This window comes from Halichoeres trimaculatus, unplaced genomic scaffold, assembly GCF_033239565.1.
Source record: "Halichoeres trimaculatus isolate MK-OKI-2021-1 unplaced genomic scaffold, fHalTri1.1 fHalTri1_scaffold_7, whole genome shotgun sequence".
In the NCBI taxonomy this organism is placed as follows: Eukaryota; Metazoa; Chordata; class Actinopteri; order Labriformes; family Labridae; genus Halichoeres; species Halichoeres trimaculatus.
This window is the reverse complement of record NW_027437185.1, coordinates 17,702,501-17,725,808: the sequence shown is the minus strand read 5'-3', so window position 1 is coordinate 17,725,808 and position 23,308 is coordinate 17,702,501. Positions and strand designations below refer to the sequence as shown.

Below are 23,308 nucleotides of genomic sequence, written 5' to 3'. Positions count from 1 at the left end.
TTTTATAGGTAAATTGGTGTCACTTTATGGTAGTCATACTGGTTATTAAACATGTTACATAAGATTCTGATAGATTATGATACTACCTGTTCCTGTTTTTATGTGTGATGCTGTATTGTTGAAATGTAGAACACACATACCATCCTTCTTCTGTTGATTCATTTTCCTTTTGGTTCTGAAGAAGACTATTACTCTGAGAAGTTTCTTTCTGTGTTTCTGCTGCTGCCAAGGATGAGAACGAAGAGTTGGAAGACAAAGACAACACATCTCCATCCATGGTGGTATCGATTCTTCATAGAGTCCTATAGGAAATTCAAACACTGACACTCAAGTTCCTCTTCCTAAAGTGTCTGCTTAGCATGTGGTAGAAAGTAAATAGCACCCTCAGTATTGATACGTAGCAAAAGAGGAACTTAGTGAGAACACGGGCCACGTGATACGAACAGGAAGTGACACTGACAACTGCTTCAGCTTTTTGGTAAAGAGGGCCTGTCCCCCTGTTATTACTGGATTTAATGTAACTGACTCACACAGTCAGATTGTTCAGTACTCTGAATGTTTGCTCCGTCAAAGGTTATTCACATCATTTGGAGATTCTGGTAAATTCCACTCAGAAATAATGTGTGTTTGTGCTAATGTGTTTTGTTTTGTTTGCTACCTGTTAGCCAAGCTGTTGCATTATTCTTTTTAATGAGACACTTAATACGAGGTGCGCTGAATAGATATGCATATTTTGTGCACGATTATATTGCATGATATATAATTGATTATGATGGTATCACATACATTTATTCATGACAAATAATGATGGGGTTGGGCTGATTGCACTCACCAGTCTGCTCATTACTGGGATTGAGGGAAGTGGGTTGTAGCAGGTTAATTAGTAAATCACACATTCATCCAAGGGGCAATCAGGTAAATTAAAGGATTTTCGTTAATTATGTTCCCCTTAGTCAAGCTAAGCTGTCGTTTATTAACACTAAGAGAATTCATTTGCCGGTCCCTGTTTACTTCACCTTTTCTGAGTACTGCAACTCCTTCACTGACTGTATCGAAGAGGCTCAGTGATATATCTTACAACATCACTCCACTGTATTCTGTTAGTTGAGTAGTTAGTAGATATAAAAGAGTGTTCTAGAAATACTGTATGTACATTAAAGAAGTAGAAATACCTGTAAATTGGGAAATTAACTTCACTGAAAATGATCAAATTTTCAGATAAAATTCCCCGAACTTTCCGAAAGTGCCATTAGCTTCTGGTAAAGTAGAATAAAACCACATGAGTTATGGAAACATTTTCAAAGATTATGAAGAAAATATACAATATGTAACTAAGATCTTAAATGGATTGGGAGGAGTTTCCGGACAAACTAGTGTTTCTCTTAGATAGAGACTCTGGCTGTTTTCCAAACCGCTACATACTACCTACTACCTACTACCTACTGCTTTTGCTTGTAGTATGTAGTATGACTGTTCTGTTTGGTCTGTTTTATAGTATGCTACTCTGGTTTCCAGTCTTGGGAGGCAGAACTACAGATGGCTTTTTTTTGCCTTTAATATAAAAATACAAAACAAGCAATTGGCAGATCTTGGCATTTGGTTATTTTGTTAATCATATCAAACACAATCATCATTCTTGATTTCTAATATTACACGAAAAGTTATATCAATTACTGAAAATGAATCTGAAAGGGATTGTTATTTTTTACATCTGTTGTAAAAAACACTTCTATATAATCCATGTATGGTTTAAAAAGTGAATCAGTGATTCACATGGTCTAATGAATTTGTAGGAGTAAACACCTCTTTTTATGATTGGAAGTGACAATATTTACGGGTGTTTCTTTGCATTTTCATTTCCCCACTTCACTTCTATCTCTTGGACAGTCTAATGTTAGTGTTGTGTTGTAATTATAATAATGATTAATTCCAGTAGATGGCGGTAATTCACCAAAACCTACCACAACATAGACAAACAGCTTTAGCGCAGTGCATTGTGGGAAACAGTATGCCAGGTAAACTGGTCTGTTGCATACTGAGAAATTTTCCTGGATCAGTAGGACATCCGGGGATTTTTTGTCTACAACAGATTTTGCAAATTTTCACCTACAACCTACTACATACTGAATTTCAGCCAAAATAGTAGGTACTGCTGTGTAGGCAGTTTGGAAAACAGCCTCTGTTTCCCATGAGCACTAGCACCAATTTCAACCAAGGTGTTTGTTTTGGAGCAATTGAATGGAGAACGGATCTTCTGTGTAACACTACTTTTCTTTGTTCAGGACAACCTTTTCTTTTTGACAGTTAAGCTCCAGTGTCTGCAGTTTATACAAAATAAATCAGAGAAATCCTCTTCAGCAGAGAAAAAACAAGGATCTCTCTTCTCACTGCTAATCTTTGCAGGCTGGCGTGGTGTTGTCATGGGAACTTCTACGTGCCATAAATCAATACAGCCTCGGACAACGCGGACTGGGAAAGTGAGAAAAAGCATTTAGAAATAACTTATTTTGGCCCTAATAATCTCACTTTAAACCATGGATTAAGCTCAGGCATACATCTAGAAGTCTTGAAGTGAGACTTTTTATTTTTTTATTTTTATTTTTTTTACAATCACTTAGGAAGTCCTCACAGGGACCTTAAATTGAAAAGAAAAACATTGATATTTTATTTTCACAGTTTTAATATTATAAGAATATGTTAAATTTTCTGTCAAATTCATGAACTTATGTCATTTGAAAAACTTTCATGTTACGACACATTACAAAGTAGTGAGACTTAGCTTCACCTGGTGCGCCTTCCACTGTCAAACAGTTGTTTAGATATTTTTACCCTGACCAGTAAGTTTACCAACAGTGACAAAGTCATCTCTCAAGCTGTGATACGAGTTTAAATAAAAACAAACAACAAGCTAACTTAGCTGCTCTTTGACCCACAGTGAAATCGACAGTATAGAAGTCACAGACAAACTGTCTCCATTAAATTTTAACACAGGACCCCTATTCAGACAACAACACTAGACTTTTACTCCAGTGGAAAAGATTTAGAGAGTTGTTTTCTGCTGCGATATCCAGAGGGCTGAGTCATTTCAACATCTGATGCACCACTACGAGATAAAAGCAGCAGAGGCAACATAATGTCAATGCTGCCCAGTAGCCCTGACTTGCTCCAGTGATTCCATTCACATGTCTATGCCATCTATCATGGTCCCCAGTCAGAGTATTGCTGTGCCAAGCAGAGGCTTTGCTGGGAGGCCCAACAAGGGAGTAGCGATGCAGTGCCTTTATTGACCCAAGCTGCCGTCAGTGCCAAGGACAAATGGGCTGCAGCTTCACAGGGGGATTGATTTTTAGTCTAACAGGAGATTGTGAAGGGGAATAGAGACTGTACAGTTCTCTTGTGCTACTGCATCACCTGTATGTGCCCAATCTAAAATTTCCATCAGCAGCTTAAAGGTAAAAGGTGTTTGGACAGGATTATATCTTTGGTCTCTCTGCAGATCTCATCTACTGCTGAAAGTTGCTTCTCCAGTTCTGACAGGACAATCATTGAATCTGACCAGCTATTCAGGTTCAATAACTAAGTTCATCTTTGCAAGGACTAACAAGCAAAATAAGCACAACAATTCTTTGGCCTGTGTGCTCTGGTTGCATGACTGTGGTTGAGAATGTGAGTGGAAGTAAGGGCTCTGGAGACTTTCAGACACAGCAGAACTACACTCTAAATTATCCTCTCCTTGTTTACCACAAGAAGTGAAACACTGGGCAACACACATGCAAGGTTTCTTGCAAACACACACAAAAACAAGCACACACTCCATGTAGGACTTAATTAGTGCTTTTTGTATGTGCTCCTACTCTAAGGGACCTGTGTACAGTTGCTTATACTTGCTCTGACAAGCGAGTTAAGGGAAGACTTAGTGTAATCTTTACAAAGAGTGGGCACATTGTTAGAAAGGTTTTATTCTGTACATATAATGTCTAATAGCAGGTTTTCGTGCATCATGTTTGAATGCAAAATGCACTGATAGATGAGAGAGATGAAGCATAAGACATTTGTGTCCCCCAAAGAAGAAAAACATGTTGGCATGCAGAGCAAAGCAACCAAAGGCTTTTATAATGCAGAGGCTGTCAATAATATAAAAGGGCTCTCTAATTAAGTGTCTGATGGCATGCCAGGCATTCCCCAGTAGGTAATATTAGCATGAGAAGAAGCAGTTTAGAAAAAAAAGAAACATCTTGCAGTGTCCCATTTGAAAATCTCAAAGGTCAGAGTGTCTGAGCTGCATTTGATAGAAATGTTCTGAACTTTTTGGCAAAAACAGACAAAAAAATAAGCAGGTATCTGATGAGACTGAATGACTGGCTTCGCAAAAAAAACAAAACAAAACAAAAAAACAATCACCCACACTTAATAACTTTAATATGATTCTGATCACATGATGGTGCGCCGCTCTTCTGTGAATCACAGCTATAGGTACTAAACAACAAAAATCACAATGGCCTTCGAAAATGTATATGCGACTGAAAAACTTCAGCAAAGTCAGAGACAAAAGAGTCTGTTAAAATGTTGCTGTCAGATATAAAGCCTGAAGTGTTGTCAAGAAAGCAGGCAGCTGTACGAGAGGGATCAGCTTTACTGTCATGTACTATTGAGAACAATGAGGGTTGAATTATAAATCTGATAACCTAAGAGCTCCAGAGCTGATCGTCCTCCTCCAGCTTTGTGACAAAAAAGACCAAAGAAATTAGAAATAAAGAAGCTTCAAAGATGAACTCCGCAGATATTTCACATCAAAGTCTGTTCAACGGTCTGGAGGAGTTCTGAATGTGTCAAAAGTTGTCTGCAAGAGTCTTGTTGCTTCAGAATGAGCTGTGCAAAATCAGTTAAATTGCCCTGTCAGTTTCAGAGAAGAGTGTAAAAACAGTGAAAGTGAAGGAGATAAAGCTGTTGCAGGCTGTGTCTAGTTTTTAGCTCACAGTATAACCACTCAGCTGGAGCAGTGTGTGACCAGCACATTCATGTGGATGTTTACACGCTAGGCGGACTAAAGGCATGTAGTGCTAGTTCTGCTAACATTAGCCACACTCTGCCAACCAATTTGACATCATTTATCCTTTGACTCTGTTTAGCCGTGTCAATAAAACATACTCAGTTTAGACTTTTCTTTAGTATGTACCTTTGTATCATAAGACCAGTTTAACGAGCAGACTTTAAATTTACTTTATTATTTTAAAGGAACAAATGTGTTAGTAGCTTAGGAACCTCCCTTGTTTTTAAAGAGGCTGTGAGGAGTTTCAAAGTGATCTTGAAAAAATCTCCCTTCTAGATACATTCCTGATCGTAATCCACACTTTAAAATGACATTATCAGCACTAATAAGGATTATTTGCTTCGTAGCTCATATTTCGTAGCTTTCCAATGGGGTCAAGCAGGACCAGATTGATTTACGGCTCGTCTAGGTCTCTATAACAACACCACACTGGCTGAAAAAGTTCAGTAGTATGAAGGTAGATCTGTGTTTTTCTCTGCTGAAAATGATCTCTGTGATTAATTTTGTAGTGATGGTGGACACAGGAGCTTAACTGTCAGAAAAGGAGCAGAAGAGCAGAAGAAAGATAAAAAGAGAGTGAAAAGGCTGAAAGGGCTAAACTGTTGGTCATAGTGTTTGAACTAACCTACATGCAGCAGTTATTCTGCAGTGGTCTGTTCAAACTTGAAAGTCTATTAGTAAAATGAAGAGTGAGGTTATTTTAGCTCTGCTCGGTAGATGACTGGCAGGACATAACCAGGATTCACTAACAAACATGTCTCACAACACTGGGCTGTCAGTAGTGCTCAGGGCCGGCTACTAAACTATGGTACGAACTGACAGTCTGCTTGTTGTCACATTAGACTATGGACATGTCGCAGCACCGGGCTGCTAGTAGTGCTACAAATAGCCAGCTGTTGATGTATGGTACAAACTTACAACGTTTGCTTGTTGTCATGTTTCAAACAACGAAACCGCACCGATAAATCACTTACTTCGTCGTGTTGTATCTGGTACAAAGTTGCCTTAAACAAAATGAATTTGTCCCAAAACAAATGCCTGGTTAAAAGTCACATCTTAATGATAGTGTGCTTGAGACTCGGGCCAGAAGGTGGCGAAGCAGTCCAGTTAAAACAGATCCTCCTCATAGCACCTTTGAATCCAGAGCATGACACAAACACATTTAACCAAGGATTTTTAGATTCTGCCTCTCATGCCTGGCTGGGCCTTTTACAGCTTCCAGTATCATAAGAAACACAGATAAGTACAGACATGGAGTCTGTGTCAGAGGCAAGTTGCACTGTAGCACCCAAGTTTTCTTTTTTTAGAAAAAAAAAAAAGAAAGAAAAAAGACAAAGAAAAGAAAAAAAAAAAAATCTCAAACGCAGTTGAGTCCCAGTTTTATGTCACAAGCTGTAAATTACTTGTCATAAAATAATTTCAAGACTTCATGCTTGAGAGGCACCCTCAAAGATGATGGATAGGTGGATTGGAGGAACGTCAAGCTGGATATTTAGTTTAAACTCTACATCTGATTGCCAACATTGCTATTAGCTAGGAACTGACTGAATGTTATAACTTTTGTATATGAAGATGTGATATGAAGGTGAAGTAATGTCACAAAAGCTGTAGTTAGATGCTATCTTTTTCTAAAACCTCATTGTAGCTTGTTAGTGTTAACATTTTGTATCTTATGTGATTTAAAAAAAAACCTTTCAATCAAGGAAAACTACACTTTTAAAGGGTAATGTTTACTGTGCTGTGTTGTACATTCACTCATTAGCTTTGTGGCCCCGTGGATCCTCTAAAACAACCTTCTCCATTAAAAAGTCCCCATTTATTCCATAGCTACTTATAAAAAATCAATTATTTTATTTACAAATTGACCTTCAAATGATTTTATTAGTCAAAAGAATGATTTTTTTTTAATTTAGTGTGTTACACTTACAGAGCAGTGTACGCAGCAACTGTTAACTCAGTATCAGTGCTAAGAAAAGCTAACTTAGCTGTTCTCACTCTTTAAACTGAACGTTTCTGCTGATGGTGAGTAAAACAAAGTGAACAGGACCACATGAACCAGCAACGTGCCAGATTAGGTTTTTCTGCCATGTCTCTAGGTCTGCTGATTTTACTTTATGTGCATCTATGTGTAATTTTCCTCCGTCATAGCCAAGAGCTTTCTACGTATTATCTGTTTCTTTCCTGTGAATGAACCAGACCTTACACTTTGACTGATATGACTACAACTTATCTTCTAGAGTCTATGAATAGGCCCCAGACCCCAGACCCTAGATCCCAGATTTATGTTGTAGACAAATCATAACTGAGTATCTAATACTGTTGTGTAATAATCACAGCTTGAATTATGGTTTGAGGTACCTTCATATATTTTATTTACTTATCCTCTCTGCTTTCACTGATTAACTCAGAGAACTGAATTTTTAACTAAGAAATCTGATGCTTAACAACCTGAAAAAGAGCAAAAGGAAAATATTTTAGCATCTGAATAAGGTTAATTTTTTAGCCTCACCCCAAAAGACCTTTGAGTTGATTAGTTTTCTTAATGCTTTGGTTCCTCATACAAAATTCTTTGTCCCTGCTGATTTTATCTGGAAAGACCTGAAAGGCCACCAGACTGAATTCAGCAAAATTTTAATGTGACACAATTAATTTGGCCAGTTAATCACAAATGCTCACTCTTCTCCATTAACCAAGCTTTTAATGCTCCCATTAAGAATTTATGTCATCCTCCTTTACACTTCAACATTGGTGAGCTCATTAGAGACAATCTCTGTACACGGCTCTTCTTTGTCTGGCCATAACTCAATACCTCACTGCCCAAGTTCACTGCCGACATTATATTGTTAGGGAGTAAATCTAATCTCCTTGAGTCTGCAGACCATCAAGGCTCATTTTATATCATTGTGTCATTTAGGAGTCGATTCTGAGTGCAATTTATTAGTGTTTCTATTTTTTCCTAGTCTTTTCATTTTGTCCTTCCTTCCTTCCTTCCCTCCTTCGTCCCTTCCTGCCTTCCTTCTTTCCTGCTGTCTTTTCCCTTCTTTCCTGGAGCAGGGCCAAGTAATGAGAGTCAGACTTTGCAAATGTGGTCTGTACCACCGCTTGCTAGTTACGACCCCTATTTATCAGCTGTAGAAATTATAAAAAGTGACAAAAAGATGGAGCAGCTCTGCGTTTGTGCAATAAGAGAACGATGGCAAAATGCTGCCTGAGTCTTTCCATTTAATTAGAAATGGTACTGAGCTGGAGTTGCTCTGACTCTCAGAGGGAAGTCTACAGGCAGGGGAGGGGTCCCCCGCAGCAGGCACACAAACATCCATCAACCCAAGTCGTGTGTGTGTGTGTGTGTGTGTGTGTGTGTGTGTGTGTGTGTGTGTGTGTCTATAATAAGTATTGTACAGGTAAAAGTGTGTGCTCATAGGGTTGAGCAGAAGTTTGCAATATCACAGCAGGCTGCATCTGAAAGATTTCATTTTCCACATCTCACTGCACCCTAATCTGTGCGTCGGCTTAGAGCTGAAGGGTCGAATTGAGGTAGAGAGGGAGGAATTGTTGGAACATGCAAAGCCTCAGAGTAGCAAGAAAAATGTCAGAGCAAAGAATCAGACAAAAGCGGAGACTTTGCAAGTAGAATTTCAGTTCTAAAGGATACATTTGACCTATTTTCTTTTTTTACTTTTTTTACTGAAAAATCTGTGAAGTATGGATCAATTAATTTGTCTGCAGCACAGTTGCGAACGGTCTTAGGCAGTTGCAATAAGTTAAATACTCATTTATTTAACCCTTTAAGGTCAAATACCTTTGTCTTTGATTGTCTTGTTGTAAATACTAAAAAATAAATCATCAAACTCAAAAACATGCAAGTATTTTAGTTCTGAGCCTTTTCTTTTTTTCTCTCTCATATGCCATCGTTTTCTCCCCTTTCATGTTGTTTATCTATTTTTTTTAAATATATATCTGATAATGTTTCTATGTTTTTTTTACTGCTTTTAAGATCACGTTTTTTTTCTGAACTGTCAATGAAACCCCTCACCGTTAAAGAAAAAATTTAACTTTTTTTCCTTTCAAAGGTTGCTCATGTCCAAAGCTCCCAAGCCTGTGCCCAGTAATTTCCCTGTGACCAACAGACACATTTTGCCACAGTGACAACAGGAGGAGGTTAAATTTGAAGGACTCAACAGATGGATTTGATGGAAATGTGACAAGCTGCCTCAAGGGTTGCGTATGCTGTTGACACTATTGTTGTTATGAGGTTTTGACCTTGTAAGCTGATAGGGGCTGACCTTAATAGCAGCTGATGTACTGTTGGCTGAGCTCGACTTGGTGGCCTGCCTGAAATAACCTGATGCTCTAGTTCAGTTTCACTTTGCATTGGTCAACCACAAGATAATAACAATGCACCTTCTGTCACTGAATGACACAAGGCTGATGTCCAGTAGTAACATTTTGTACATACTTCCTCTTTGCTGTTCATCTGTGACACAGAAAGCAAAGCTGCTCACTTGACTGCTAGCACTTCGACCTAAACGCCAGGTGATAATCAGTCATCATAAAGTCACTCTGTGTCACTCATGTGCTCATAACTGGACCACTGCGTGTCCTTCTGAACCTCAAAGCCAAGTATTGATCCTCACCTGCAGACCTCGCACTGACCATGACAATAAGCCCCCTCATAACTCCGCTCTGCTGCTTCTGCAGAGCTAATCTCTGCAGAAGTGCTGAGAGGCTATATGTGACATGTCATATTTCGTGGCCAGCCCGCTTATTGCAATACAACTGCTCAGGCATATGAATGAAGGTATAAAGCAGAGCACACTTGCTGACAGAACAGAAATTTCCATTACTGAACAGTGTATGGCCATTATGAGGCAGGGGTAGAGTAAATAGGAGTTCCATGACCTGTGAAATATGTATTTGCATGCTGCACATTGTATTGGTACAGGGATGTGTGAGTGTGTGTGTGTGTGTGTGTGTGTGTGTGTGTGTGTGTGTGTGTGTGTGTGTGTGTGTGTGTCTTGGCTGAATAAGAACTGGGGTCTGTAGGGGAGTGAGCTAAAGGGGCGGGCCAGCTCTGAGGCAGCTGGCTCTGGATCACCCTGACAGAATCAATGAGATCAATTAACATCGAGCCTGACTGAAAAGCAAACACTATATCAAATCCATCTGTAATCCACTGTGCGTTTTTCTCGTTTGTGAGAGCGTGGATGTGAATACTTTTAAGATCAGCGTACGATATGCAGCAAGACAGAGAGTGGAAAAAAAGACAATATTTCTCCTCGCTGGCAGGAGGCGAGTCGGTGAAATGTGACAGAGGGAAGAAAGATAGAAAATAAAGTGAAATGCAAGTTTTCTAAAGATAGAGTTACAGGATTATTGAATTTCACCCTTTAAAACGTGTTTGTTTGGATTAGATATCATAATCTCTTACATATGGGGAAGATATTCTTAGTATCAGAGAATCAGAATCAAGGTTTAATTCTGACATATTGTCAGTAAATAACACAAGGGACTCAGTTGGTGCTGTATCCTTGGGTTGATGGTTTGAAAAATGTCTTACTGCTGTGTCTTTATATACCTGACTTTTGAATTTGGTTTCCATTTGACATTACAGGTTAAGTCTATTTAGAATGTGTAGATATCTTCTGCTGAAGTCACTTCAACCTTAACACCACACAGACTTTGAGTATATGACTACTCTATTTTTAGCTTTCAGTATATTTCCCACAGGTGTGATGGTGATTTTCTCCAATCAGGTGTGAGATCAAAAACCCAGAAAAAAGTCTCTGATTTGTTTCTTAGTTGATGATTGATCCTGTTTCTGTAATATGTAGAGCCCACAAAGGGTTTATATTGGATTAGTGTTCAGTTTTGACAGTGGGAACATGTTTGATTGAGCAGAGTGATGAGATTTTTTTGGTGTGACAATATTAGATCTTTGCTCACTGACCAGGTATTGTCATGTCCAGGGGTCTGCAACCTTTACTTTCATAAGTGCCTCAGCTAACTTGGTTTTAAGTCATTCTGAAGCCACTTTATCTCAACTTCATCTTCCCAATAAAAAAAATCCTATGATTAGTACAAATTCAGTTAATAACTATCTAAACAAGAAGTTTTATGAATTTATTAAACTTTCCACGTCATGTCTTAGTTTTTTATTTTAAATAAATTTGTAAAAAATTCAAAATATGGAAATTTCATAAATTTGCAACATTAACACATTTTTTTTATTTTTTTTTTCAAATTGCAAAAAATAAAAAAAATGAAATTTCAAACATTTGCAAAGATAGCAAAAACCTACCCCCCCCCCCAAAAAAAAAAAAAAGAAAAAAAAAGGAAATTTGGAAAACGTGCAAAATGTAAAAAAAAAAAAAAAAAAAAAAAAAAAGCAAAAGCAAAAGCAAAAAAAAAAGTTTTTTCACAATTTCAAATATTTGCAAAACTTCAAAAACAATTCAAATTCAATAAATCACAAAAGTTAAAAACATTTTGAAAGAATACTTGTCAATGTTTTGCAACATATCAAGCCCACAGATTACTTATCTTACCACGGATGTAGAACTTGAGGTTAGCCATGGAAAGTTGTTGGGCTGTTGATGTTATAGGAGGGGAAGAAGAGCAGTAGGAGGCTTATTGCAAGATGTGATGCATTAGTTCAACTAAATGTTAAAGCATGGTTTCCTTTAGCCAATGTTGCTAATCATCAATACTCCCTGTAGAAAAATGAAAAAAAAAAAATTCTTTATTTCAATCATATTTGTTTAAAGCTACAAGGAGCCACTGCCCAGGAGTCTAAGAGCCACAGGTTGCAAAAGTTTGGTCAAGTCAGTTACAGCAGTCATATTTCAAATCCAAATGAAGCTTTTCTTAGAAAATTAAGATTTATATTTAAATTATTATTTTTTAAGTAAATACAGAGTTGAAAAAGCTCTCAGGCCATCAGAGGACTATAATGTGTGATTGGTCTATTGCCATTTAACATAAAGGAAATTGTGTGCATACATTTTAAGAAACTTCTTGAGCAAGCAGCAATTATAAACAGTGTTCACTTATGCTGTGTTTCAAATCCCGTACTTTCGTTATTATACATACATAAAGTGCACCTAGAGCAGTACACAAAATCTTACTGCGCAATGTTGTCCCAAATCAAACACTGCAGCTTTGCACCTACCAGGAACTACAACCCAATTTCACAACCATTCACAGGTGCTCTTCTGCTTTTCATTGATTACATCCATCAAACATCATTTGATCCATTCCCGCCCCTTTCTCTGCGTAGCCAATCTGGTGACCTTTACGTGTGAGAAGTGTCCAGTTCCACCCTCAACTTTCTGACTGTTTTGAGTGCACCAGCTGAGAAATCAAAGTGCTCTGTGTTTTTCCATACTGTCAGTGTGAACGCACATATGCACTCAAAATAATAAGTTTAAGTGCAGAAGAGTGCAATTTGGGACAGAGCATCTGTTAGCATGTGGATGAAAGGCCAAAACCCACAGAAGAAGCTTTAGTTTCTCAAAAATACCTGCCTATGCGAGGATGGGGAAAAGTCTATAGAGTTTGTTTTACTCAAGAGTATCACGTATCACAAAATAAAATGTACTTGACTGTAGCCCTTTTGTTAAAGCAGCCATGGTAGGGTCATATCTCTAGGAACTAAAAATAAAAGTTTTCATAGATATACTTTAAAAATTATGAGGACCCTTGAAAAACGTTCAGGGGTTTTGCACTTGAGCCATCACCAAGACCAGATGTCTTGATTCATTGATATTGTCTTGCTACTCATGTGTGCACTGAAACGTAAAAACAACGGATAAGTGTGTTTTTGCCCTCAGTCTAAATGCATCAACAGTTTGGGTAAAGACTCTTGTCTTTCTTAGCAGTAAATCAGGTGAGGGTTTAGGAAGACAAATACCTGCTCTGGTCCTCTTAGAGTTTATGGGAGCGTTATACCACAGTGGTTCCACACGGTTAGCTTCTGACTTCTCCTGTTTTAATTTACTCCAAACCAATGTGACTATTTATGTGGGATGCTGGGAAATGATAAATGATGGTGTGCTGCCTAATAAATATGAAATCCCTGGATCATTAGCTGGATTAGATTGGAGGGAAAAGTGCATAATCAGCCCATGAATGCACTGCACACAGGGAGTCATCGATACCATCACATCAGCTCACAGTCAGAGAAAGAAGGGGAGAGTTAGAGAGACAGAGGGGTGAAGAGGTGGAAAGAGAGAAGTCTAAAACGATTAATTTGGTAATGGACAGTGAGCAGGTCGAAGCAATTACAGGATATGACCTCGTATTTAGCTTCCAGATTGGACTCCTATTGCCACTGATAGTGAGGTTATTTAGTCGCAGAGCTTTGAGAAGGGTGCAGGAAGCAAGGGGAGAGATGAAAGTTTCCTGTCAGGGGGAAACACATAAAGGTGAAAAGAGCAAAACAAAAGCAATGAAGACATGCTTTCTTCTGTTTTCAAATTCATTGTGCTGACATCACCTTTCATCCAGTGTTGCTTTTACCTTTAAGCCTCCAGCTAAGGCTCAGAGGTGGTGGGGAAGTGTCTGGACGTAGTGCTGCAGTGGGCCATCCTTCCTGCTCGCTGACAGGCTAGTCGATGTGTTTAATCAACCAGAGACACACTATAGGGAAACAGGCCCTGCATCAAAGAAGTGCTGATACATTGATTCAACCTCACCTCCAGCCATAACCGCCGACCTGCTTAGGATCAGCTGATCCCAGGCAGCCACTTGCAAACATACAGTCATCATCAAAGAGAGAGAAAACCCGACAGAGGGAGTATTGAGTAGGAATAGGAGGATGTGTGCTGCCAGAAGATCAATATTTTGTTCAAGCAGTGCTGTGTTCGAACATCAGAACAGGATAGAATTGATCTGGACCTCCAGTTCAGTCTGAAGGATCTTAATTTGAGGACCAATTTTTCCCTGAATCTGCAGTATTCATGAAATATACATCAATATAAAATGCAGCATTAAAAAGTTTCACAGCCAGGCCACGCCACCAACCATAAAGCTCCCTCTCATCTGCTAATGCCTGTCTTTGGAAGCTCCTCACCAAATCATAAAGATGAAGTATTATCTCCTCAATATCAGCTCCCCATCTAACTTCCACTGCATCCTTGAGGGACCTTAAAATGAGCAATAGAAGATGTCATTGTCTTTCATGGGACAGTAACTTCTCCAAAGCAGCTTTCTCAGAACACTTAAAGAAGCGAAATCTCTGCAGAGCGAGGCCCTGTGAGGGTTTTACAGAATGAGATGGAACAATTTAGGACGTCATCCCACACGCACATTCACACGTCCGTCATATCGGCATCACGCTTCCACATTACGTCACTGAGCTCTTGTCTTTGTAAAGGTTTATTTCTGGTGCAAATTTAAATACCAGTGTGGGAAACGGTTTTCCGTCATTTATTCTCAGCCCTCATCCTCTTGATGTGAGCCGCCATTCATCTGAATATCCCATTGAAGATAAATCATGCTTGTGTTTTTTTTTAAACAATAACAGCAAAAATTAAATCTTTGAGGATATGGCTTGTAAGATTACATTTCCTCTTACATCATCCTTTTACATCTCGCCCTGAGTACTCCCACTCCTCAGGAAAATAAGGGGGCTGATGGAGGCAGTGTAGCGAGCCTCTTCTTATTCGTCCCGCTGCCCCTCGTCCTGGCTCGGCATCGTTAGCTCACCATAGGCCTAATTGGGCTGTATCTAATAACTGCTGTCCCCGGGGTGTGCTCTAATGAATAGAGAATATAATTAATGCCATGGTGACGGATATTGGCTCACGGCCCTCAGGCGAGACCTGCTCAGCATTCGACTCTTTCACCAACTTATCTCCCTCAGTCTCTTCAGGTCTCTGCATCCACTCTCCCTGAGCGGCTGCAGCTTTATCAGCAGTGTGTTGGTACAAATGCATAAACTTCCATTTAAGATAGCTGATCGAGTGAAACCCTGGAATTGCCTGCCACTGCATTGATATTAATCCTATTGTAAACAATGCCATGGCTGTCTGCCCCCCTCCTTTTGCTCTTGTGGTTTTTTCTTGAGCTCGGAGGACTAAGTGTGAATTTCAAGCATTGTTCAGGAGCAGTGTGTGTGTGTGTTGGTGTGTGTGTGTGTGCTGCCATTGCTTTCTCAGTGCCCATGTCAATGAGGCATCCAGGTGAATCCAACAAAATTCGGAGGAGTGAACATCCAGCTGCTCTGCCCCTGGCTGAGCACACCTACAGGCATCCATCAGGCTGTCCGGCGCTCTGTCACGCCCCACAGGGAGACGCTGATAGATTCACCCTCCGTCCTGCCCTTTCTCCTCTTCGTCTCCGTCTCTCTCCTCTGCCCTCCCATCTCCATCTGCCTGCCATCTGCTCCATCCTTCAAACTTCCTCCCTCCCATGTTACAACTTCTTAACTAACGTTATCACTCACATTTGGGCTTCTTAGTACAAGACTTTGACTGACAGGATCTGCAAGAAACACACAGTGTAGTGATGCTGTAAATCCAGTCGGTCCATCTGCTGCTAAATCATAAAGGTTTGAGTGTTTTAGTAAGTGTCCTACACTGTGCTTTCTTTGGCACACTACCGACCCCTGGTGGTAGCCTAATGCAACTACATTTCAAAAGAATTGATGACTCCCAGTTTGACTGGCAGCAACTCAGGCTAGGCAGGAGTCCAGCCAGGGTAGGCCCTTAATGAGAGGGGAGAGGAGGACAGGGTGAGGAGAGACAGAGAGTGAGTGAGAATAAAAATTGGCAGCATGGAGAGCTGCAGTAATTGGTGGTGAAAAAAAAAACTGAGGTTATAACAAGGTGTTGTTCTGTTGCTTTAGTTGGCGAGGTTGAGCGAGGCTGCTGGTATGTAACGTTTGGCAGGATTAGAGATTAAATCCTGCACACAGAGAGGCAACATGCTAATAAGCATGCTAACAATGGAGGACAAATGGCTGCACTTGGTTGCTTGTACACGTGGATGTAGGAGTGTTTCTGCGTAGGTGCGTAAGTGTCTTTGTTTGCGTGTGATTATCTCATGTTTGTTTGCTTTCCTACGTGTGTCAACTTGTGGTTGCTGTAGCGCCTGCTGCTCGTCCATGACTGACAGGTCATTAATGAACACAGAATCCAACATGTTTGTCAGACTGACAGGCTAAAACCAAACCATTATGCTAACACCATTAGCGGGAGGCTGAATTCATGACATGCTTGACTTCCACGCCAGTTTGCTGAAATAGCTGTAAGTGGATTAAATGGAGAATGCAAACATCCTGACTGACAAAGAGGAAACGCTGAAATACCACTGTATTCCACCCGAAGGTTTTGGCCTCTGCAGTGTTTTGCTATAGGGTGAAAATAATGTCTTTGGAAGACAGACGAACATGGCTTTTCCGTTTCCCCACATGTCCACACTGCTGTGTGTGTATGCAGAAAAGTGCTGCCATAAAAGCTTTTCTTCAACATCTTAACATCACAGCCAGCTACACTCCACTGCTCTGACCTTGTCTGTAATTGCAGCAGGACCTTTTCTTTTATGCATTGGTCACAGGGATAGAGAAATTAAATGTCAGCCAAGCCTGAGGGGGAAGAGGCAAAGCAAGGTATTGCACTGTATCGGATTGGAGGCTATCCAAAATGTACGACATTTAGTCCCACTGTTCCCTGTGCTTCTCATCAGAGAGCCCTGGTCTCAGTGCACACACACACACACACACACACACACACACACACACACACACACACACACACACACACACACACACACACACACACACACACACACACACACACACACACACACACCAACAAGTATAATGAAAAGATGCCAGAAACTCTCCCCTGATATGGACACTAAAGGAATTCTGCTGGAGTCTGTTTAATTGCAGAGGAACTACAGAAAACACAGACTCTACACACACTCACATCCATTCATGCAGCCCTGCAGAAACCCACATATACACACACACACACACACACACACACACACACACACACACACACACACACACACACACACACACACACTCACACACACACACACACACACACACACACACACACACTCACACACACACACACACACACACACACACACACACACACACACACACACACACACACACACCAACACTTGTCACTAAGCAGTACAGGAGACAGAGGGATTGAGAGTATTCACATTTGGAGGGGAAATAGAGCATGTGGTGACAGCAGAGTGGTGGGAGCATCCAGAGGGAGTCGGTGATGTGCAGCAGAGAGGAACAGCTTTGAACCAAGGTTTCTCCGAGTCACAGGGGGAGACACACAACACCAAGATTTCTAAAAGGCTTTTCTGATTCAAAAAATGACTGAGAACATTGTGCACCACAATCTCACCATAACAGTGGTGTGGTGAATGTGATTGTTGCCATGATGCAAGGACATTTATGAAACTACCAGGAGGGTTGTGTCTGGGTTAACAATGACGGGTGTTCCAACAGCAGTAGTTTATTTCACAACGGCACAGAGTTGTTCAGTATGGATCCCTTTAAATCAGCTGTTCTGAGACCTGTTAACGTCACATAATAAAGGTTACAGTGAAACATTAATAACTTAATAACCAGTTAAAACCACTGACTGTACACCAAAATTTCTGTTTTCAAGCATGTTTCATCTGTTTCAGTGGAAACGTTAGTCACCAGGGTTAGGAGCTCTAATTGTTTTGGCTTCACTATCGGGAGCAGTTTTGTCATCCATTGACATACTCGGTTCCTAACAATACCTATCAAATTGAATTTGATGATGTTCACTTTAGACTATACAAGTTGGAATGGGAGAGCTCCCCAACAGGGGAAACCAAAATATCTTAATCGCCCTCCAGTGACTGGTGGATGGACCAGATGGACCTGCCTGATTCAGTTTCTGAAATCCTGCAGATCCATCTTGCCAGGCTCCATTGACCAATGAATTCACTCGGCTAAATTCTGACCGGCCCAATCAGGGAAGAGAGGCGGTAGTTACAGGAGCAGGGGAAGTGACGAGAAGATGTGACGTCAGCAGACTTTTGTACTTGTCAGGGTTCCTTTGATTCTTAAGTTAACTTTACAAAAACGGCAGCAGTCGTCTAACGCCATTATCACAGCTGTTTCTCATGTTTCTGTAGTTGTTTGCCAAAAGTTTCTCAGCAGCAGCGCACATAAGCTGTCATACCGTAACTTGATGTGGACTGGTCTGTGGTGACTGTGTCAATCAGAATGGTTGTCCAATCACCAGCTGCTGATATTTTTGAAGGTCCTACCTCTGAAAACAAATCTGAAGAGCTGCTACCCAGATGGACTAGTGAAATATTTCTGTGGCGGATATATGAAACTGTCCGTCTGGCGTGTCAGGTTAAGTAATTGGCTAGAATCTGCCTTTTTAGTGTAGATACTGTAGATATGACACACATCAAATAGAGTACAGCCCTCTCCAACATAGTGAGTTCTTATCTAACTTTAAATTTATAAGGAAGGGTTTTTTTTCTTATAAATAGTTTGATGCTATAAAGAGAGAATAAGAGCTATGTGACATATTTATTTGATGCAAAAATGAAGATTCAAGTGAATTATGATTTATTACTATGTTGTTTGATTATAAATGGACAATATGTATAAATGCTTGAGAGTTAAAATTTGAATTTAAATTTCATTATTAAATAAAAATGGAAAAATTGAAAATATAATAATAATTTATTTTATTATATATTTTTTTGTTATCTGATTTTATTATTATTTATTTATTTATTAAATATTATCAAATTAAATTTTAATTTAAAATTTGTGATTTAAAAAGTAAAATAAAAATAAAGAAATAAAATCCTAAAGAAAAAAGGGGATAAGATAGGCAAGAAGGGAATTAAGTATGACAAGAGGTAATGGCAACTGAATGATAAACCAAGATTAGATACAAAACTAAGCAAGAGCAACCCATGACAATATGTCTGTTGCAGGCAAAAATTTAGCTCACACGACAGAAGGACACGTCTTTGTAAACAGTCAACGACATAACCAAATAAACAAGAGTGCAGCACAAGGTGGTGATGTGACTGAGGGACTGAATTAAAATCAGGTATCTTTTTTGATGATCATACTCAACAAATATATTGCCGTGGCTGAACTGATGTGAAAGAGGACTATTACAAAAAGCTGACCAAAAGCCAGCGCAGCTATAAAAATCCAAGGCCTCATATGAATCAGAGCTTTGCTGCTATTCAGCAGAACACAACCAAATATTAGATAAATATATTTAAAGTTTACCCTTCAAAGTGTTTGATCAGTCTTAACGTTTGATATTCTTTTATTACCTGAAGTAAAGAAGCCAAGCATTGTTATTATCTAAGTAGCTATTTGCTGTGACACATGTGCTGCTCTGTGGTTTGATAGAAATGGTAGGGCGGATTTTTTCTCTCTTGAACTCTCCCTCTCTGTTTCTTTTTCATTTATAAAACCATTTCCTCCTTGTAATTTATGAAATCTGCACAGCAGAGCGCTGAAGTCTGTCAAGCCTAACAGAGCTTTTCAAGGGCAAGGCAACTTTTAATCATATACTGTGCTTACTGTGATGAATGGTCTTGTTAGTCCAGCAAAACAGAAGTTTTTAAAGCGTAAGATTTTAAAAGGTAAGGGTTTTTTTTATTTAATGTACTTTGTCTCAAACAAATATTTTGCCCTGTCATCCCTATCAGAACTTATTTCCTGCAGGTCTCACCTCTAACTTTGTCATTTTGTGAATTCACTGCCCATATTTTCTCAACTTTCCCTCGCCAGGTGAGTTCATCAAACCTCCCGCTATGTTTCTCTGCCTTCTTCCTCCCCTAGACCTGTATCGATCTGAGAATGTTTTAGACTCGCAGAGATAAATGAGGGCAGCAGTACTGACGAAATTATTGGTTTCTTAAAGCCTTCCCCAGGAGGTCTGAGATGAATTTGCCTCTAATCATTAGCAGAGGATAAGCCCAACATCGTCATACATCTCAACCAGGGTGAGCGAAACACAAAGCAGACTAAGCAAAGTCCCTTAACACTGTGTAGCTCCCCTAATACTTGTAATTTATCATGGCAGTCAGCAGCACTCATTGGAAGTCAGACGACATTATTCTGGGCAACATTTTGGAGTCTCTGCAGTGCTGGACTTAATCAGATGGTCCTCTGCTGACACAGATCTCAAAGATCTCAGAAAATTATGTTCAAGAAGTTCTTTATCTGATAAAGTCCCTGTTATCTTCATAGAGATGATTTATAAATTTGAAGGTTTCTTTAAGTCCCCTTTACACCTTTTAATCACAGCACTTTAGTACTAAGTGATGAGTCATCCTCCTAATCTGATGAAGGAAACGGGATTTGGACTCAAACAGAAACTGCCTGGAACTATGGCTGAATGCTTTGTGGTCAAAAACCGATTGTCAATTAAAAATCAAACATTTTATGTTTGGAAAGAATTCCATAAAGGATAACCACAAGATATTAGATCATAAAACTGTGCATACTTGTTTTAAATGTATGAACACTTTAGAGGAACAGTTTCATCCCTCTTGATGAGAATATTCTGCTCCTTGAAATTTATCAAAGAAAAATCTTTTTTTTCTGACACACATTTAACAGAAAATGGCGACCTCAATCCGAACAAACTGTGCTTATCACACTTTGAGTGACACCTTTTTCCTTCTGGTGAGCCAGTTCTGCTTTTTATGAGCTGCCATTACAGCGCAGTGTGAACGGTTTTGCAGAGTGTAAAACAGTGTGTGTGTGTGTGTGTGTGTGTGTGTGTGTGTGTGTGTGTGTGTGTGTGTGTGTGTGTGTGTGTGTCTGCTGATATTTCTCCCAGAAATCCAATCACTCAGTTTGTCACACCTCAATAACCCCTGCTTGTAATCACATCACATCGTATTCGGAAAATGTTTCAAAAGTCCAAAGGTGTGTGAGGGCAGGAAATGTTATTCACCAAAAACACCTCCCTTACTCCCCAGACCAGCCTTTAAAATGTCGACAATTTAATATTTTTTTTCAACTTGGAATGGAAATGAACTATGTCTGTATGCTGGCTTACTCACATACAGCCACACTTTAGATCTGTTTGGTTTGTTGCATCATCTTTTCAGACATAATCACAGCTTTTGTCTACCTTCATGTGACTGGCTGAATGATTTACTCACCAATATACAGTTATGTGTGATACAGTGATAGGAGCTGGCTTCCAGTTCTGTTTTTGCAGTCTCTTTAGAGCTATCAAAACTTTCAGGTTTGATTATAAGACACAAATGTAAGAACCAACTGCTGCAAGAGTCTTTGACATGATCATAAGATCAGCAAGAGATCCATCAGGCCACTCTGTCTACAGGGGTCGCTAAAATCAACACAATGTGAGACTAGCTTGATGTGTAACTAACTTGAAAACATAAACATACTTATCAAAGCAAATTTATATAAAAATGAATTAGAACAATAATGCATTTTATTTGAAAGGCACCTTTCAAGACACTCAATGATGCCTTAAAATCTATAATAATAATTTGGTCCTGAATTGATTTGACAATCTTCATGCTGATGACTTATGTCTCTTACTAATGTAAAATCACAGTCACAATCCCAGATGCACCAAGACAGCAGCAAAACATACAACAGATACAAGTACCTAATAGGAAATTTCTGGTAAATATGAATATTGGTGTGTGTTGTATTGTACTGTAATGTGCTCCTCAGCTGGACCAAAATGTTGCAGCTTGAGTAGTGACTGGGACTGGGAAGGGAGAGCACATCTCTCCACTGTTAGCTTCTCTACGCTGGCTCCCCACAAAATCCTTCCTCTGACTTAAAAGCTGTTAATAGTAACGACCATTATAAATCTTGGAGAGCTCATAGTGCCATATTATTTTTACAAATCGCTGCGCCCCCAGCGTGCAGGCCTTCCTGTTGTACCTGCAGTCTCTAAAAGTAGCCGTCAGTTATCAGGTTCCTCTCATTTAGTAAAATCTACTAGTGAGGGTCCAGAGGTGCAGACAGCCTCTGTGCTTTTAAGAGTAGACCTAAAATTTTCCTCTTTGATAAAGCTTATAGTTAGAGCTGGCTCAGGTCTGAAACAGCTCTTAGTTATGCTGCTTTAGTATTAGACTACTAACACTCTAAGCGTTATCAAACAGAACAACTTTAAACCTTATTGCCCAATCAAAATTATTGTTATTCACCATAATATCAACTGTAGATCTTTCTAGGAGTCCCTAAGCTTGTCTTGTAAGTTCCTCTTGATTGTTGCTCTAGGCTGCCTGCTGCCATGGGCCCGCCAGACACCTGCTGCTACAGCAACTGCAGTCTTACCATCATCATCACCACAACACAAGCAGTGTTAAAGGTCCCATATTATGCAAAAATCACTTTATTAATTCTTTTAGTGAAATCTGTGGGTCTTTGGCTTTCCTCCCAGCCAATTGTTTTGCCAATTGCTCAATTGTGATATTTAATGACAAAACCTGTATTTAGTAGTGCTTGTTAATGTAAAATCCTGACCTAAAATGAGCTGTTTGGAATTTTGGGGATTTGCTAATGTCAGGGATTCCCTTTTTTGACCAATCAGGAGCAAGTCTGACCTGATTGGTCCACCAGAGCAGATACCGCTCCCCCTCCCACTCCCCACTGCTGTTCAGAATGCCAAAGCTGAAGAGTTGCGCTGTTTTTGGCTGTAAACGGCCACATAGTTCCTTGTTCAAGCTTCCCATCTTGGAAGAAGACAGGACTAAGTGGCTAGAGTTCATTTATCAAGGAAATGTGCCAGCTACACTCAGTAAAACTGCGCATGTGTGTGCTAGTCACTTCACGGCCAACTGTTTTTCCACCTTTGGACAGTACAACAGAGAGCTAGCAAATAGACTGGTCCTGAATCCAGGCGCATTACCAACCATCCGCCAACAAACCTCGGACTCTGGAAATGTGAGTATTTTGAATGCTGTGTGAGAGCTTTTCTCAGTGTCCCCCCTGTCTCCGTGTTAGCTTCAGGATGCTAACTGTAGCTGCGGTTAGCCTGTTGTTTTAGCCTGTAATGCTACAATAAACAAGCTTCGCTGTTTTCTAAACATTGTGCACTCGGAGCTCATGGCGCCGCTCTCAGTGACGCTGAAGAGCGGGGTGGTATCAGCGGTGGCTCATTTACATATGAAGGTCACGCCCACTAAATCAGACCATTCTGAACAGAGGGGCTATGAGAACCTGGAAACAATGCTGCTGTGATTGATTTATTGGCTTTTTGG

At 39.8% G+C, this 23,308-nt stretch overlaps 1 protein-coding gene across 4 annotated transcripts in view; it reads right to left on the bottom strand.

Moving 5' to 3' along the window:
* Positions 1 to 23,308, bottom strand: part of LOC141793011 (uncharacterized) — a 224,007-nt gene that overhangs the window by 9,256 nt on the left and 191,443 nt on the right. For 3 of the 4 annotated variants that reach the window (XR_012598380.1, XM_074673296.1, XM_074673295.1), the window contains exon 1: positions 141 to 347. The exons of the other annotated variant lie outside the window; for it this stretch is intronic. Coding sequence is in view for 2 of the 3 variants with exons in the window: in XM_074673296.1 (XP_074529397.1) it covers positions 141 to 277 (137 nt within the window). In the remaining variant the exon portion in view is untranslated. Of the gene's footprint in view, positions 1 to 140; positions 348 to 23,308 lie in introns of those variants that run through there. 4 annotated transcript variants of the gene reach the window in all.